The 15,225-nt window shown below is 36.2% G+C and overlaps 3 protein-coding genes across 4 annotated transcripts; 2 read left to right on the forward strand and 1 right to left on the reverse strand.

Annotated features, from left to right (window-relative positions):
• The first annotated feature begins 1,631 nt into the window (after nucleotides 1-1,631).
• LOC119068586 (glycine-rich cell wall structural protein 1.0) lies at nucleotides 1,632-8,633 on the forward strand. 2 transcript variants are annotated; one of them, XM_037172233.1, is made up of 5 exons: nucleotides 1,632-1,785; nucleotides 1,853-2,226; nucleotides 2,391-2,825; nucleotides 3,535-3,630; nucleotides 8,392-8,633. In XM_037172233.1, the coding sequence occupies exons 1-5, from the start codon at nucleotides 1,777-1,779 to the stop codon at nucleotides 8,402-8,404; spliced, it is 927 nt and encodes a 308-aa protein (XP_037028128.1). In that variant the 5' UTR covers nucleotides 1,632-1,776; the 3' UTR covers nucleotides 8,405-8,633. The 2 variants fall into 2 exon arrangements, with proteins under 2 accessions (XP_037028128.1, XP_037028127.1); XM_037172232.1 differs by lacking the exon at nucleotides 8,392-8,633 and adding an exon at nucleotides 4,067-4,753 and having other exon boundaries at nucleotides 1,853-2,225; nucleotides 2,393-2,825.
• A 1,650-nt stretch (nucleotides 8,634-10,283) lies between these two features.
• LOC119068579 (uncharacterized protein BB_0024-like) lies at nucleotides 10,284-14,034 on the forward strand. The gene is made up of 11 exons (XM_037172224.1): nucleotides 10,284-10,451; nucleotides 10,508-10,593; nucleotides 10,661-11,117; nucleotides 11,236-11,284; nucleotides 11,349-11,390; nucleotides 11,452-11,464; nucleotides 11,527-11,623; nucleotides 12,652-12,674; nucleotides 13,436-13,546; nucleotides 13,630-13,689; nucleotides 13,751-14,034. The coding sequence occupies exons 1-11, from the start codon at nucleotides 10,341-10,343 to the stop codon at nucleotides 13,989-13,991; spliced, it is 1,290 nt and encodes a 429-aa protein (XP_037028119.1). The 5' UTR covers nucleotides 10,284-10,340; the 3' UTR covers nucleotides 13,992-14,034.
• A 4-nt stretch (nucleotides 14,035-14,038) lies between these two features.
• On the reverse strand, nucleotides 14,039-14,788 carry LOC119068596. Its single transcript, XM_037172251.1, has 2 exons — nucleotides 14,586-14,788; nucleotides 14,039-14,526 (listed from the first exon to the last, which is right to left on the reverse strand). The coding sequence occupies exons 1-2, from the start codon at nucleotides 14,686-14,688 to the stop codon at nucleotides 14,099-14,101; spliced, it is 531 nt and encodes a 176-aa protein (XP_037028146.1). The 5' UTR covers nucleotides 14,689-14,788; the 3' UTR covers nucleotides 14,039-14,098.
• Between the last annotated feature and the right edge of the window lie 437 nt (nucleotides 14,789-15,225).

Genomic DNA, 15,225 nt, shown 5'->3' on the forward strand with positions numbered 1-15,225 from the left:
GGCCCTAGTAGTTGACTTAGTCCAAGGACCCAAATTTAATTTTTTTTCAACAACATTCTATTCGCCCTTTGATTACCTTCCAAATCAAACAAAAATTACGAAAAACGGATGAAATTTACTCGAGTTCTATGTAAAATACACATTGGGCCCTAGTAGCATTTCACTTCTAAGGTCCTAACTCACGGTCCACTCACCCGATTTAAAAAAAATCCTGGATTGGTATTGACAATACCTATCATTTGCCGTGTCATTTACATTTCCATCGTTAATTTTGCCATAAATATCACCAAAAGACCTTAAATCACTTAGGTGGCCCTAACTCATGAAGGGCCTACCCGAATATGCCCATCTTCGAACTTAGCCTCACTATTTCGACTATCTTTCAGGGAAAAAAAAATTTTGAAATTGGATTTGATTTACTCAAGATATCGACGTGACGGACAGACGGACAGACAAAATTTTTATTGCGGATTCGTCATCTATGAACATAGGCAAACACTTTGCCCTTACCGTCTGCTTCGAATTCCATCAATTACACACGGCATCGTAATCCTATAAGCCCCTTTGTACTTCGTACGGGGCTAAAAACGTAATCCAGCCGTCTCCTAACAAATCTGTTGTAGAAAAATGCTGTTTGGAAACTAAAGCTCGAATGTAACATAGATTCTATTACATTTCGTCATGAAATTGCTTACGTCAGCGCTGTATTTATATATTTAAACCTACTTTACTGCCCTGTACCTTTTTCCCTGTATAACATTTCATGGATGTATTTACCAGAGTGAACTTATTTCACCAGCAAATAGGTTTGTTCCAAGTAACTGTAAACACGAACTTTGACAACCCGACAACGACAATTTCATCCATAGCAACGTCGATTACGTGATATTTCATACAAATCGAGCAATGTCACCTACGTGATTTACATAGAGATATTATTGAGGTTATGGTTCTGTGGATGAAATTTGACAATTCATATGGCCTTGGAACAAACCTATAGATTGCAAAAAATGACATGATGAAAACAAAATTGTAGCGCTCTATTGTTGCTAACTAATAGCGATGAGCAATCATTAATGATTAGGTCCAACAAGTATGAGTCTAATTCACGCCGTAAGTGTGCCTAAAATTTGAATTTTAAGTGAACGATTCGATGAAAAAGTGAACCAAAAATACATTTCAACGCTTCCTTGTATGAAAATGACGCTGCGTTAGAAAGATTTTGAATTTCGACCGCACTTACGGCGTGATTTAGCAGTTTGCGCAAATGACATATAACTTATAGGTCAACTTATAAGTTGGAAATTATAAGTCACTTTTCAGAACTTGTGACAATAGATGTGACTTATAATTTCCAACTTATAAGTTGATTTATAAATTATACGTCATTTGCGCAAACTCTCTAATGATCCATCTTTTTGATCCATAGCCATACAATAACACGAAACTAATATCGAATTTAATTGAATATTGCATACAACGTCAAACGTCATAGGATATAAAAACTGACAGTGTTTACGTACTTTGGGTCACTTGAACAATTTTAATTTTTGCGCGGAAACGATGAGAGCTTTCAGACTTGTTTTTACTGTGGGATGCTAAAATTGCATTCAGTAGACCAAATAGACAGTGTAGAGATTTACTGCTGGGACGCGATTGAGTGTACGCCATTCATTATTCGTGAACGCCATTCACTTTCAAAAACAGAGTCATTAGCTCAAACTTTGTACTTCGCGGCTCCAACAAATCAACGAAAATAAACAAACAAACAGAAAAATGGTACCGGTAAGTAGATTTATTCGGCTCGTCGTGATTAAACGTGATTTAAATAAATATTTCCTTGCATTTGAAGAATACAAAAGTTTTCGTGGGCAGTCTGCCTCCATCAGTAAAACCAGAAGACTTGAGAAGGCTTTTCGAGAATTTCGGAGTCGTTACCGAATGTGACATTATGAATCGGTGTGGTTTTGTGCATATGGAAAATGCCGAGATGGCAGAAAATGCGATTCGTTCGTTGAACAACACAAATTTCAAAGGGATCACCATCAGCGTTGAACCTGGCCGCATGAAAGAACGTGGCGGTGGGAAAGGTCGTCCGATTGGAGGAAATCGTGGAGGAAACGCTGGTGGTGGAGGTGGTGGCTTTGGAAGAGGTGGAATGCGATCGGGTCCGCGTGATAATTTTATGAGAAGTGGACCGAATGGACCAAGGAACAATAACGGAGGTAAGCGCTATCGCTATAATATTACAAGAGATCATTCAAATTTGTTGTGTACAGCCGACGAAAATGTCAGTACAGCGATCTCTGAAACTGTACCCAAAACAAATGAATGAAAAGTGACGTTAGGTACATCACATTAAAAACTCATTAAAAACTTATTATGTGTACAGGCGGAGCCGGTGGACCGACTCGACGTGATAATAGAGGAGGCCAACGAAGCGGACCGTATAACCGAAATGGAGGAAATATGGGTAACGGCGGTGGATTTAATCAACGTAACAACGGCGGCAATGGCCAGTTCGGTGGAAACAAAGGTGGTTTCGGTGGACAAGATCGTTTCGATAACAACGGCCCGATGGGTGGAATGAATGACATGGGCGGCGGTGGCAATCGTCGATTCAACAATAACGGAGGTGGCAATTTCAACCAAGATCGTCGCGGATTTGTATTACCAGACAGACAAGGATTCTCCAATGACAACAATTTCAATGGAATGGGAGGCGGCGGTGGACGAAACGGAAATGGAGGTGGATTCAATCGGGGAAATTTTGGTGGCAATCAATTCGGTAGTGGAAATGACATGTTCAATCGAAGGGACCAAATGTGAGTTAGTTTTGTGAATTTTCATTTGTCCAGTGTCCTTTCTTGGCTCGAAGACTTAAATCTTAAATTATTTTTTTGAGTCGAAATTAGAAGAGCAATGACAGTTCGGTTGCAGTTGTGGTACATTTTTTACTAATCAACTTTGGATCATAATCAATTTTCTACGTCCTCTATCTGAAACTGGAGTACGCAGATAAGATAACCTTAGCGGCTACTCTTTCCAATTGTTAGATTGAAACTGATGCTTCGTGTCAACAGCGAACTATTCATGTTTGGAGATGAGACCTCTTTGGGCCAAGAATGTCAGCCTGATCATCAAAATTTGTCACCCGACTGAATACATTTGTCAATTTAAAATGATTTTCAATGATTTTTACTAGATTTTTAAGGATTTTAATGCCACTCGCATTTAAGAATGATTTTTCATCTTTTTTCAACGCCCTTCAAGTGAAAGTGCCAAATAGGGTACGATTTTGTGGGAACAGTGGGAACACACTGTCAAATTTCAGTATCACTCATGCTTGAAATTCGTTGCTTTTATCGAAAAATCACCTGACAGTCCCTGACCGAAGGACTGTGTAACGATCCAAATTACACGGAATAATATTCCGAATACTGTTGCAATAATAGAGTTAGTTGCGGAGTTTCCAGCAATGCAACGTGTTTTCACATTCACAAAAAAAATGATGTTCTCTACTCCATTTCACAGGGGCGGACAACGAGGCGGTGGTGTAGGAAACGGTGGATTCAATCAAGATTTCCCTCCATTATCCGGTATGGTTGGTGGAGGCGGCGGTGGAATGAGGTAAGTTATTTCCATGCTATTCGTACAGTTTCCGCGTTAAATAATTTACGAGAAAATCGACAAAAATGTGCAAGAGAGAAAAGAGAGAAATAATTTTACTATTTTGTTTGCGATCAAAAAATTCGTCGAACCTAATGGGTAGAATCGATAGAAATCTCGTCGACAATCTACACACAATGACTACGTAATCTGATTCTGAAAAAGAAATGCGAATTTTAGCAATTAGTAGCGTTTAATTGTTTGCTAGGAACCACAAAATAGATGCGTTTCTTTTGGGGGCGGAAAAGCGTGACGAAATAATTAGTATTATCCGAAAGAAATAAATGTCGCTTTCCAGATGGACCCTCAATTTATTGCAATAAAAAACATTTTTTTTGTAAAATTAAGGTAGTCAATCGCCTGTTAATAAAATGACGTTATTTTGAATTTTTTATAGAAATGGACCACCTCAACGAAATATGATGCAAAATCAACGATTTTAAGATTATTTTTCATTTTTTTTTAAAATAAATGAATGAGAAAAGGAAATTATTATTTCTAAATGTACACACGAACATTATAAATTTACCTTAATTGGAATAGATTTTCGAATTATTTATACACAACAATGAAAAGAGAGAGAGACATATAGAGAGAGTGTGAGAAAAAAAATGGAAGACGAAAATGAAAAGAGATTAAGGACGATAAAACAAAACACAAAACAATATTTTAGTATAATATACTTGGTAGGTTTTAACAATCTAAAATATTTGATGGCATTGCATATATAGAAAACTAGCTTTTTAAACGTTAAACACTCACAGAAGAAAAAAGAACCAGCAATATAATGTCGATAGATATGAAATATTCAAAAAGATTCTATTATTTTAACGAAAAACAAACTGGAAATTTTGTATAAATATCTTGTTCCGATTTAACATTTTATATACATTGTTCATGAAAGCGGCTATTCGTTTGACTACTAAAATGCGACAGCAAAAACTACTACAAAAAATAACTAAATGAAAATAGGCACCAAAACGTACATAAATGAAAACAAAATAAATGAAAGTCTTCGCCATTCATTTGAATTCGTTTAAACCAATTATTTTTGTCTATGAGAGAAATAAAATTGTAAGAAACCCAAAATTTTATCGATATATTTTCTAAACATCCAATGGTGCTGGGTTGTGGACATTCTTCGAAACGATAACCTGCGTTGAATCTCTTCGGAATGATATCCGAAGAAAGTTATTTCGTTGGAATATATTTTGAAATTGAAAGCTCGTTGTGCTTTCAAAGTACTAATGGGACGTAAGACATGCTTTTTTATAAGCATGATCTCATAGGAAACCTCCATTGGGCCGTATAGGCGTCACAATATTTCATTCTTTCCGCTTCATTTCGTGAATATTCATGAAATTCCATAAAAAATGCATAGCTGACGTACGGCTTGGAACTGGTCAGGTACCTGAAGTCAGGTATCAAATATGTATCGTATCAGACTTGCATCAAGCCCTACGCTGGTACACAAGCTCATTACATTTGATCTCTCCTCTAGTTTCCAAACAGCATTCATTTCCCTATATCTAAAATGTAAAATTGTCTAAACTCTGAACTGTAACAGTTTGTTCCGAAATATCCTTCCAAAGTCGCCAGAGCCGTTTAATTTGTTACTTAAAAATTACTTTACTTTCTGCTCCTATTTCCATTTTTTCCTCTTTCATCACAAAATTATCATTCAAAAATTCTCACAAATCTTCAATATCATTTAGCCAATGCAGTGACACGTGAATTCAAGACAGTTCCATAGCAGGTATACGGTGAATTCAAGCGATTCCCGAAGTCCGGATTTTTCTATGAAATTTTTTAATTTTTGAGCTTTTTGCAAATGAGTTGTATATAGCCCCCGAGTGGCCTTTCAGAGCCATTGCGGCCCTGATTCAAGAGAATGCATTCCCCAATTTCTTTTGACTTAGACTTAGCATAGTTAGTTGCTTGACTCTAAAGTTAAATCTTTGTGTTTTGGAACGTCCAAATGTCCACATTTACTAAAAACGTTTTGCATCAACCCAAAACTGTCATTGATAAACTTTATAAAAAATTGTGGTATAGATCACTATTTAGAAACCCCTGTTTCGTGCGACATCAGAATCCTGAATTTTTCCATTTCGAAATTTTGAGTGATTTTGAAAATTTTACTTTTCACTCTTATTTAGTTTAGATACCACACATGCTAAGAGTAAACTGCCGAAAGATTTAAAATTAATCTTTTGAATGAACACAAATATTTAGAAAACTCTTCTGTAAGTCCTGCGAATCGTAATGTGTGAAGGTTAGAAAAGTCGAAAGTCCGAAAGATCCGAGGCGAAGCCGAGGTCAATAAACTCACGAAGAGGTGACTTTTAATTTTTATTTGACTAATATAATGGATCGTTCATGCTGAGGGCTTCGAAAGAAGTGCATATGTATGTTTTTTGACGCATGTGGCATGTAAAATATCATACAAAAGAAAAAGCTTTTGAAGTCTGCGATTTTTAATGGCGAATTCGCGTATTAAACATGCCCTGTTTGAAACTCAGCTCGTTAAACTCTTTCTCGCATATATTTTTAATTCAGTAATTAATTTTCAGTTTGGAACGATTTCAGATTAATATGTGACCGTAGGGTTTCACTGTTGTTTTTAACAATAAATTCTTATTATGGATGACTTCACTGTATGCTATGCAACAAAAAGATGTCAAAATTTATTACAATTTAAATCCTGGGATAGCAGCGCCTATTTATGCGAGTTGGTTTTCTTGAAAGTTCCTGGAATTTTTAATTTAATTTATGAATTTCTAGTATTTTTGAGAATTGCAAGAATTAAATTCCTAAAATCTCGTAATTACTAGATATTCTTAGAAATTCCTTAAAATTATAGAAATTATAATATACTTGAAAATATGCTCTGCTTACTAGCACTAACAACCTTCACTACCAAAGGTTCACAAATTTTAAAACTTATAACTTATGCAACTCATATGTGAGTCTCATGTGCATTTTCTTTACTAGGGCTATTGTGATGCATACATCTTCCCTTACTTGCATCTTCGTTTTTTACGTTCCTCACACTTTTCGATTTCATATTTATCTAACAACAATGGCTTGTTGTAAGTAAATCATTTCCACTCTTCGAAAACGCATAAAAGAAAGGATTTTCTGTTGTAAAATGATTGAAATGGACGGATCATTATTAACATACCGGAAGCGAGTGATTTAATTCAGTCATAGGTTCAGCGTGCCACTCTCCGGTTATGTATAAGTATTGCGACAGTTATTGTTATTTCATTGATAAAATTTTTAAACTTTTTTTTTGTTAAGCTATAGGTGTTTGACTATTCGCAAATGACCGGTGACTGGTACACTGACCCAATACAATTTTGAACTATTTTTAAAGTAAAGTTTTCTACTAATTGTGTCGTTTAATGAGTGTGACTGTGAAAGTTTTACTTTTCAGTACAGATTTTCGGCTTTTTCGAATACTTAGTTTAGGGATCCGAAAGAAACGCAGGAACTAGTTTCCTTTGTATCTGCTGTTCTTATATCATTTATCATCTGATTTTTTTTTATCATTTTCTTCATCATTTTTGTGACGCGTGAGAACATTATTTGTATGTCTGTTTTAGTTTAGAAATTTTTTATCTAAATTTTAAACTTAAACAAAGTTTTAGTTTCATCATATAACCGATAAACACCGATAAAACTATCATACCAGCCAGATGGTAAAACAACGATGTGAGGCTGTGGCAGAGTGTACAAAAAAGTTCCTAATTTAATTAAAAAGTTTTTTGAACAGTCCACCTCTGTATGGTATGACGTATACCCCTTCAGGGTAGTAATTTTGCTCATTCGTCTGGCTAGTACAATTTTGTTATCGGTTCAGTCATAAGTTTTGGCTCATTTTGGCTAATCAAGAAAAAAAAAACATTTAGTGAATCCAGTGCGAGCGAAATATCTAAATTGGAAAATGAAAGAGTAAAAAATCGATAAATCTGAATTTGATATGTTCGGAAATATATAAGTGTGAACGGAGGAAATCGTAACACGTATACCCAACCACAGAAAAATATAAAAAAAATATTTTATATTATCCAGTTAGCAGAGTACCTCAAAGAACCAAAAGAATTGAAAGCGTAAATAGAATCAAAATGAATTGTTTCTAAAGCCCGATGTTGGTGCGTAAATGGGCCAACGAAATTTTATGTAAAAAGGATGTCGTTTGAACGTAAGTAAACTAAAACAAAACTAAACATTTAAATTGAGCAAATAATTTTCCATTTATTTTTTAAAAGAAAAAGAAATCATATTAGGTAGGGCATCAAAATGCATAATAAGACAAATAAAATATGAATGAAGATAGAGAAGTGAGACACCGAATCCATAATTCCGTATGTGCGTATGTACGATTAGTTTTTTTTTTCTCCAATTATTGTTCGTCCTTAAGAAAACGTATGGAACAAGTCTTTATTGCGGTAAAGGAGATTACTCGAAAATAATTATACGAAAATAGAAATCGACGTGTCGGCGTTATAATATTGTCCATTAAATGCGGTTTATTAATAAACGAAATACCGGCCACACTGAATAAATTCCAAAACATCAACGACTTTCCATATTATCAAAAACATTTCCCACTCAGCATTACAATCAAAAGTTCTATAGGGCTGTACCGAGGGCTTTTCGTACTAAATTGTTTGTCACTTTCATTATCCATTTTGTAATTCAATTTTTCAATTCCAGTTCGCCAGGTTGACGGAGGAGACACCCAAGCACCGAGCATCAAATATATCAAGGAATGGACATTGGTCATTCAGCCACATAGGTGGAAGTATTCAACGCATCGATTGAATAGAACCGGACACAAGACTATTTCAAGTCGACTTCAATTAATCTATCTAAAGCCTTAAGGAAATGTTGTCGATTGTAAAAAAACGCGAGTTGTACGATGAAGTAAAATAAAGACATTAAATTTAAAGAAAAGTTAACTAAAAATTCATTCTTTTGAAAATTGCATTCATCGATATTCAGCTGGATTTCTTAAAAAAAAGACACTCAATCCTCAACCAAACCACTGATGCACTGACCGAGAAGAAATTAAATTCTTTCTGTACCACGTACGGCCTCATTTGAATGAATGGAGCTTTTATTGATGTCTACTATTCTCTAGCCGACATTATTCAAATACAAAATAATTAAATGTAAAAAAAGATAACCTCAAAGGCAAGTAAAAGCACAAACCTCCAGCAAAGAAAATATCAAAAATAGCCGTAAACCGTTCAAAATCAAAACAAAATAAAACAAAAACGAAATCTCGAAACGATCAGTACACATTCATTAATACTAGCAGGTAGTAAATGTGCCAAACGCCGAATCGTCGAGTTACGTGACAATGCGGCGAAATTCTCGCGATTGTAGAGTCGGGCCAAGTTAAACAAACGATATGCAAAGATGAACGGCGAATAAGTCAGGTATTCTCGTCTACGAGCATCAATTCGAATCAAGAACGAGTTCCTAAGTGTTCTTGATCCATCATTCAAGGTAATTCTGTCACGAAGGGCTTGGGAGTTGACTCTTCCGGTTAACACATCGTGTACAAAGAAAACTGCTGCGTTTGCCCGCCGTCTTACCAGCGACTGTAAGTTTAATTCGGTGCACCTGTCGACGTATTGACGGAGGCGGTAGCTTTCGTTGTTTGAGTCGATATGACGATCGTGGTTCGCATACAGTACAAACTGTCGTTGGACACTTTCATCGTATTATGGTAAGGTGACCAGATCGGGGTTGCAAATTCCAGATGAGAGCGGACAACCGAATTGTACAGCATCTTAGAATCTTTAACCTTTGACCTACAGTCGAAAGAAAAACTCTGCTTAGAAAAGTGTCTAACGGACGAAATAAAAAACTAAAATCGAAATAATCGAAGTCAAAGATTATTTTGTTCACTTCATTGTGGCTTCAATTCGTCCTGATGCACTCTTAAAACAAGATCAATCCATACGATCCATACCATTGTGCCGCTGACACATAATTGAGAACCTAATCGAAGATCAACCTCAATTATTGAAGTGTTGGTTTCTAGTAATAGGCCTGTTTGACTCGATTCACAACCACTTTGAAAATCTTTAATTGATGACGCAAATGAGTTTGCTCGAGTTAGAGCTTATTTTATTTACTGATTATCCGATTCCAACATTTTCATTTTTCTTATGCTCTAGAAGTACGCATAAAATAATTGAATCTACAGCTACACCATTCTAAAGTTTCGAACTCGCAATGTTACAAAAACATGATGGAATGCCCAGTCCATAGCGCATAGCTCCGTCTATACTTTGAACGTCTGAAAATGGGAAATTCTCCTAAAATTCACATGATATACTGACGAGTTAATCTCATATCTACGTATAACATGAGATGGCAAAGCCTTGTATCTGTCTTATATCACTGACATCACATGTCTACTGTCTCTCTCAGCTCTCAGATTAGATGATGTCGTGCTGACATATTAGTACAGAAACATCTAATAATAATTAGCCGATCACCTCGTTTTGAACTAGAGTGATTCGTCACAAAAATGCGTATGATAATGATAGACATAGTATCAGTTTATTGTTTGATACATTACCTGATGATAACGATGCCTGTACTTTACTTAAAGCTATTGCTTTTAGCGAAAATCGTCATTCAGTGCGATGGATTTAAAGACGATACTATTGGTAGTCTTACCTTTACTGGTGAATTTCTGTTGTGCAACCGAAATCGAAACAACTTCACCTTTTGTTGCTGAACTTTATGTTACCAATGTAAGCCAACAAGTTTCAGTTCCGACAAAAAAAATCATTCTTTTGTTTGAGTTCAGATCTTATCCCCTCGAGGTTTGCTTCTCGACAGTTCTGGTGATATTTTGGTAACGAGTTCAAATGCCAGCACAATAACTGCAATAAGGTAACAGATTCGCTGTTATTTCTTCAGCTTAAGTTGTCGTCTATTGTGTGGTTGATTTTGTCTCTAGAGAAACAATCGATGATGCCGGCAATTCAACAGTAGAAACTAGAATCATAGTCAATGCGCCTGAATTGGTATTGACTCATGGCATTGCGTTTTTTGGCGGCTTTTTGTATGCATCAGGTCAGTCGACGGTTTATCGTTGGCCTTATGTACCCGGCCAGTTTTCTTTGATCGATGGGACTACCGTTGAAACGGTGATCAACGGAATGGAAACTGGTGGACACACTACCAGAACGTTAATATTTGACGCTGCTGGAATACTTTACGTTAGTATCGGAAGCGAAGCCAACATTGATCCAGATTCGAGGAGAGCGAGAATTCGACGATTTAATTTAAGTTCACAAACTTTACCGATTCCATTTAGCGATGGTGAATTGTTTGCCGATGGTGTAAGAAATACGGTCGGTCTAGCATTCAATTCTGAAGGTGTCCTTTTTGGTGTTGATAATGGGCCAGACAGGGTGAGCAAATGCCATGAAAATATTTAAATTGAGGCACAACTTGTGACGTGTAACAATACGCCTCAAAATGGTCTTTGGAAATAATAACCCTAAGTAACTGACGCATTTTCCCTTGCAGCTTGAACATCCCGAATTCGGACCTGTTTGGGATGAGAATCCTGGTGAAGGTAAGTAACTTACTTCCTTTTCTCTATAATTTTCCACGTAACAAAATTTTTAATCACATCGCAGAAATGAACAAATTCACTTTGCCGAGTGGTACACACTACGGATGTAAGTCAATTTCAAAATTAAAAGTAATAATTAGCTCTGACCTCTCATAAACGTTCTACAGATCCTTACTGTTGGTTTGTAATTCAGCAATTTTCATTTTAACTGTTACTACAACAATTTTTGCACCACTATAAAGGTCGAGTTACAATCTTGAAGGATATCCAGCAGGATCACAATTCGCGTGGCCAACTTTCGACACTCACAACGATTCTTACTGTCAAGATCCGAATAGGGTAAGATTACCTTTAATTAAATTTGAAATTCCTGTCGAAACTGGGCATGAAACGGCGACTATCTTTCCTGTGGTAGTTTCTGGTGGTGATATAACCAACCAGTGCGTCCAGTGATATATTACGTATGATGTTGTATTGTTCGTCAGGCTTTGATCAATTAATCAGGGGAGAGATTCATACGTCACTGGTTTTAGTTTATGTCTAGATCTAGATCTATAGTATCTATATTTAGCATGTGACATTTTCTCAGAATTATAAAAAAAATCCTTTGAAAAATATCGAAAGTGAATCAACAAGTGAATCAGTCAACAAAATGTCTCAGATAAAACCAATTTTATTTTATTGACAATTGATTACATAAAACTTAGAGACCGCCAATAAAAGGCTTATTATATCACTGTCAAGAGATTATGTAAACCGCGAGCGTAATATGCGAATGTTGGCCCATAAAATACGTTCTATCATTCACACGGTAATGAATCGGATTAAGGTGTCGTCATGAAACAGATGAAATTTTACTTGTGGTCATCATGAAATCGTTGATTGAGACAAAAGGTAAGCTTACCGACGTTTATAAGTTCTATTTTCGGTTTATAATCTCTGTGGCGAAACTTAGGTGTTATCTAAAGTGGTTGTTGTAGAAAAGTTATGATTTATTTAACCTATTAACGCGGCGAGACAGAATCGATTGAGATAATGCAATATACAATTTATTCGGAATTTTGTTGTAGACGTTGCGGAAACATGCGCCATTTGATTCACACTAAAATCGTTCCCATGGCTCATTGTCCTCTGATTAGGCAGGTGCTTCTGTTTGGTTCGTTTTTGAGAAATCCTTACTGCTGAAGGCACATCATTCCTTACAAAACTCAAAGAATATCCTCAATTTTCAAAACCATATAAAGACGTATGAACAGTTTTGATTGTATGAGCGACCAGACGTAGAAAATTTACGTCTAAATTTCACTGACGTCACCTGTTTAATATTTGTGTCATTTGTAGTTAACTATTTTTTCTTTTTTTTCTAGAATCCTCCTCCAGTTTTGTCCATGTAAGTAAAAATAAATGCTGCAGACAGTCCTAAAATAATTTCCGTAAGCACTAACTAGCATCAACAGCTGCTTTCGCTTCAGGTGGTCAACATTGTGTTTGTTTTATTTGTATTTAATAGGGTGGTGGGTAGATCGATCTTTCCAATTTTAAAATCCACACCCAGTCCCATTCGTATCTTGCCGAGACTAATCTAACACTAACTGCAACATTGCTTCTTTGAATCGACTACTTTACTTGGAAGGGTGTTTTGTAGCAGCAGCAGCATCCTTTCAAGTCTTCGATACCCCAAAAGTTCTTGAAAACAACTGTGCGGTACTCCAAAGTAGTCTGATTCGAGAAAGTAATGATGATTTTGGCTACGAAAGCTACGAAAGAGGCTGGGTCGCTGGGTGAGGATTTTCAAGTTAGGCCTAGCAAGTCAAGGGAGATCCACTGTTGCTAGTTATGCATATAATTTGAAAATTGTTTTATATAACGACTATATATTGACTATAACGAATTCTACGTCGTTTTCAAAGCAGAATTACAGAAGGCGTCGTTAAACGGTTTAATCATAACACTGACAAAAAAGTTTTCAAATTATTATCTACCTGTGACAGATAATCTTTCCCCAGGTAATGTAATTTCTCATAAAAAAACAGCATTACCTGTCACAAATGTGATTTTTATATGAAAAATTACATTACCTGGGGACGGAACTGTCAACTTTTTTCTCAGTGAACCTCTCTGCAAATAAAGCTTAATTGATTTCTCTTGTAGGCCCGCTCATTCAGCACCACTGTCTATCGAATTCTACAAAGGCGAAAATTGTGGTGTAGATGGAGCCTTCCCTTGTTCTTCAATTGGGGATGCATTCGTTGCCTTTAGAGGGTAAAGAAATTTTTTACTGATACTATAACGACTGTATAGATCTAATTGTGACTAATCAAATTCACCGTTTTTTTTACCAATAGCTCTTGGCATCCAGGTGTCTCATATGGATACAAAGTATCATGGTATCCTTTCAACAACAGGTACCCCGAAAATGGTTTTTTAAATTTCATTTGCACTTTTTAAAAAAATTCATCAAACTAGCACGCAACTACCTACTGGGGAAGTAACCGATGTAGTATTCGCTCCAGATGCTACCAACTCCTGTAACACTTGTTTGAGGCCTGTGGGTGCCATTTTCAACAAGCGAGGTCATTTGATAGTGGCTGCGGATGCAACAAATGAAATTTACAAAATTACTTACGCTGGCAACGCAGGTGCTAGATCATTTGTGGCTTTTAACTTAATTGCATTTGTCACGTTTTTCCTGGCTTTATTTACGTAATTATGTAAATCGTTTACAAGTCAAAATAAAATAATTTTTTTTTTCCGAAAATCGAAAGTAGTTGGTAAATGCCCTTGATGCTAAACGTCTTCGACTCGGAGTTTCTTTCATTCATCATCACTCTGTTGATTGTGCAATCTGCTCATATTATAAGAAACCTGCTGTAGATAGTCGCTTAGAGTCTGTGTATCTGGATCAAAGCCTGGTAACGTCTCCCGCTGTAATTCTTTGACACTGTCCCGGAATCGCGGGAACGCTGTAGTCGGCGGCTCAGTAGGCTTCAGTGTAACAATATCGAATAATTCACCGCTATCACCGTTATTCAAAAACTGACTGGGAATATTGGTAAGATCTTGATCTAAATCTTCGTTAACTCGAATCACATAATGCTTTTCGTTTTCAAACACCCCGAAAATTATCATATTTTGAAAGCCGACTATCATTTTTGTATTATCGTTGTAGCCATCCGCATAAATAATCGGTTCATCGACAGGTTTGAATGTATCCACTTTGGAGAAGTGGTACGTTTTTTCGTCTGAAATTTTAATTTCTCCTTTAAATAAATCGGAAAACTGATCTCGTTAGTCAACAAACCGGAATTATCAGTGCGCCGCAATGAACTAAATACTGACGTTACGGATCCATCACAGAACACGGAACTAAATGCGAGAAACAGAAACCATTTTAAGCGACCCATTCGTATCGTTTCAATGTATCAAAATGTAGTCCACACACAAATTGGTCTTGTGTATCGCGACGTTATAAATCAACTAATTTTAGTGACAACAAAAAAATCAACCGAAAACGAAATGTAACTTTTGACGCTAAAGTGATAACCTTACGTTCTGAAAAGTTGAAATAATATCATCAACTGAAGGCCTGCTGTTAAAGAAAGTCCATCAGTCGAATCGATTATTCTTCGTCATTTCTGTTACGATTTAATAACATACAATTGTAGAAAACAATGACTAGGAGCATCTTGAACCTAAGTGCTACTGATCTTTTGATTTTATTATATAGATATAGGATCAGGCAAGGCCGTAGCCTAATAAAACATCCGACTTTTCTCAACGTAAACGAATCAAATTTTATTTAAATCTTTCTTCATCTACGGTTCGCCTGAAACTGATTAACAATCATACTCTCTCATGTCAACAACTGTTCTAGTTAACAAAAGGATATCTGCATTCGAATAGTTAATTGACCTGTGCCAACTACTCGGTTCCCACACAAC

The sequence above is a fragment of the Bradysia coprophila genome, assembly GCF_014529535.1.
Source record: "Bradysia coprophila strain Holo2 chromosome X unlocalized genomic scaffold, BU_Bcop_v1 contig_20, whole genome shotgun sequence".
NCBI lineage: Eukaryota > Metazoa > Arthropoda > Insecta > Diptera > Sciaridae > Bradysia > Bradysia coprophila.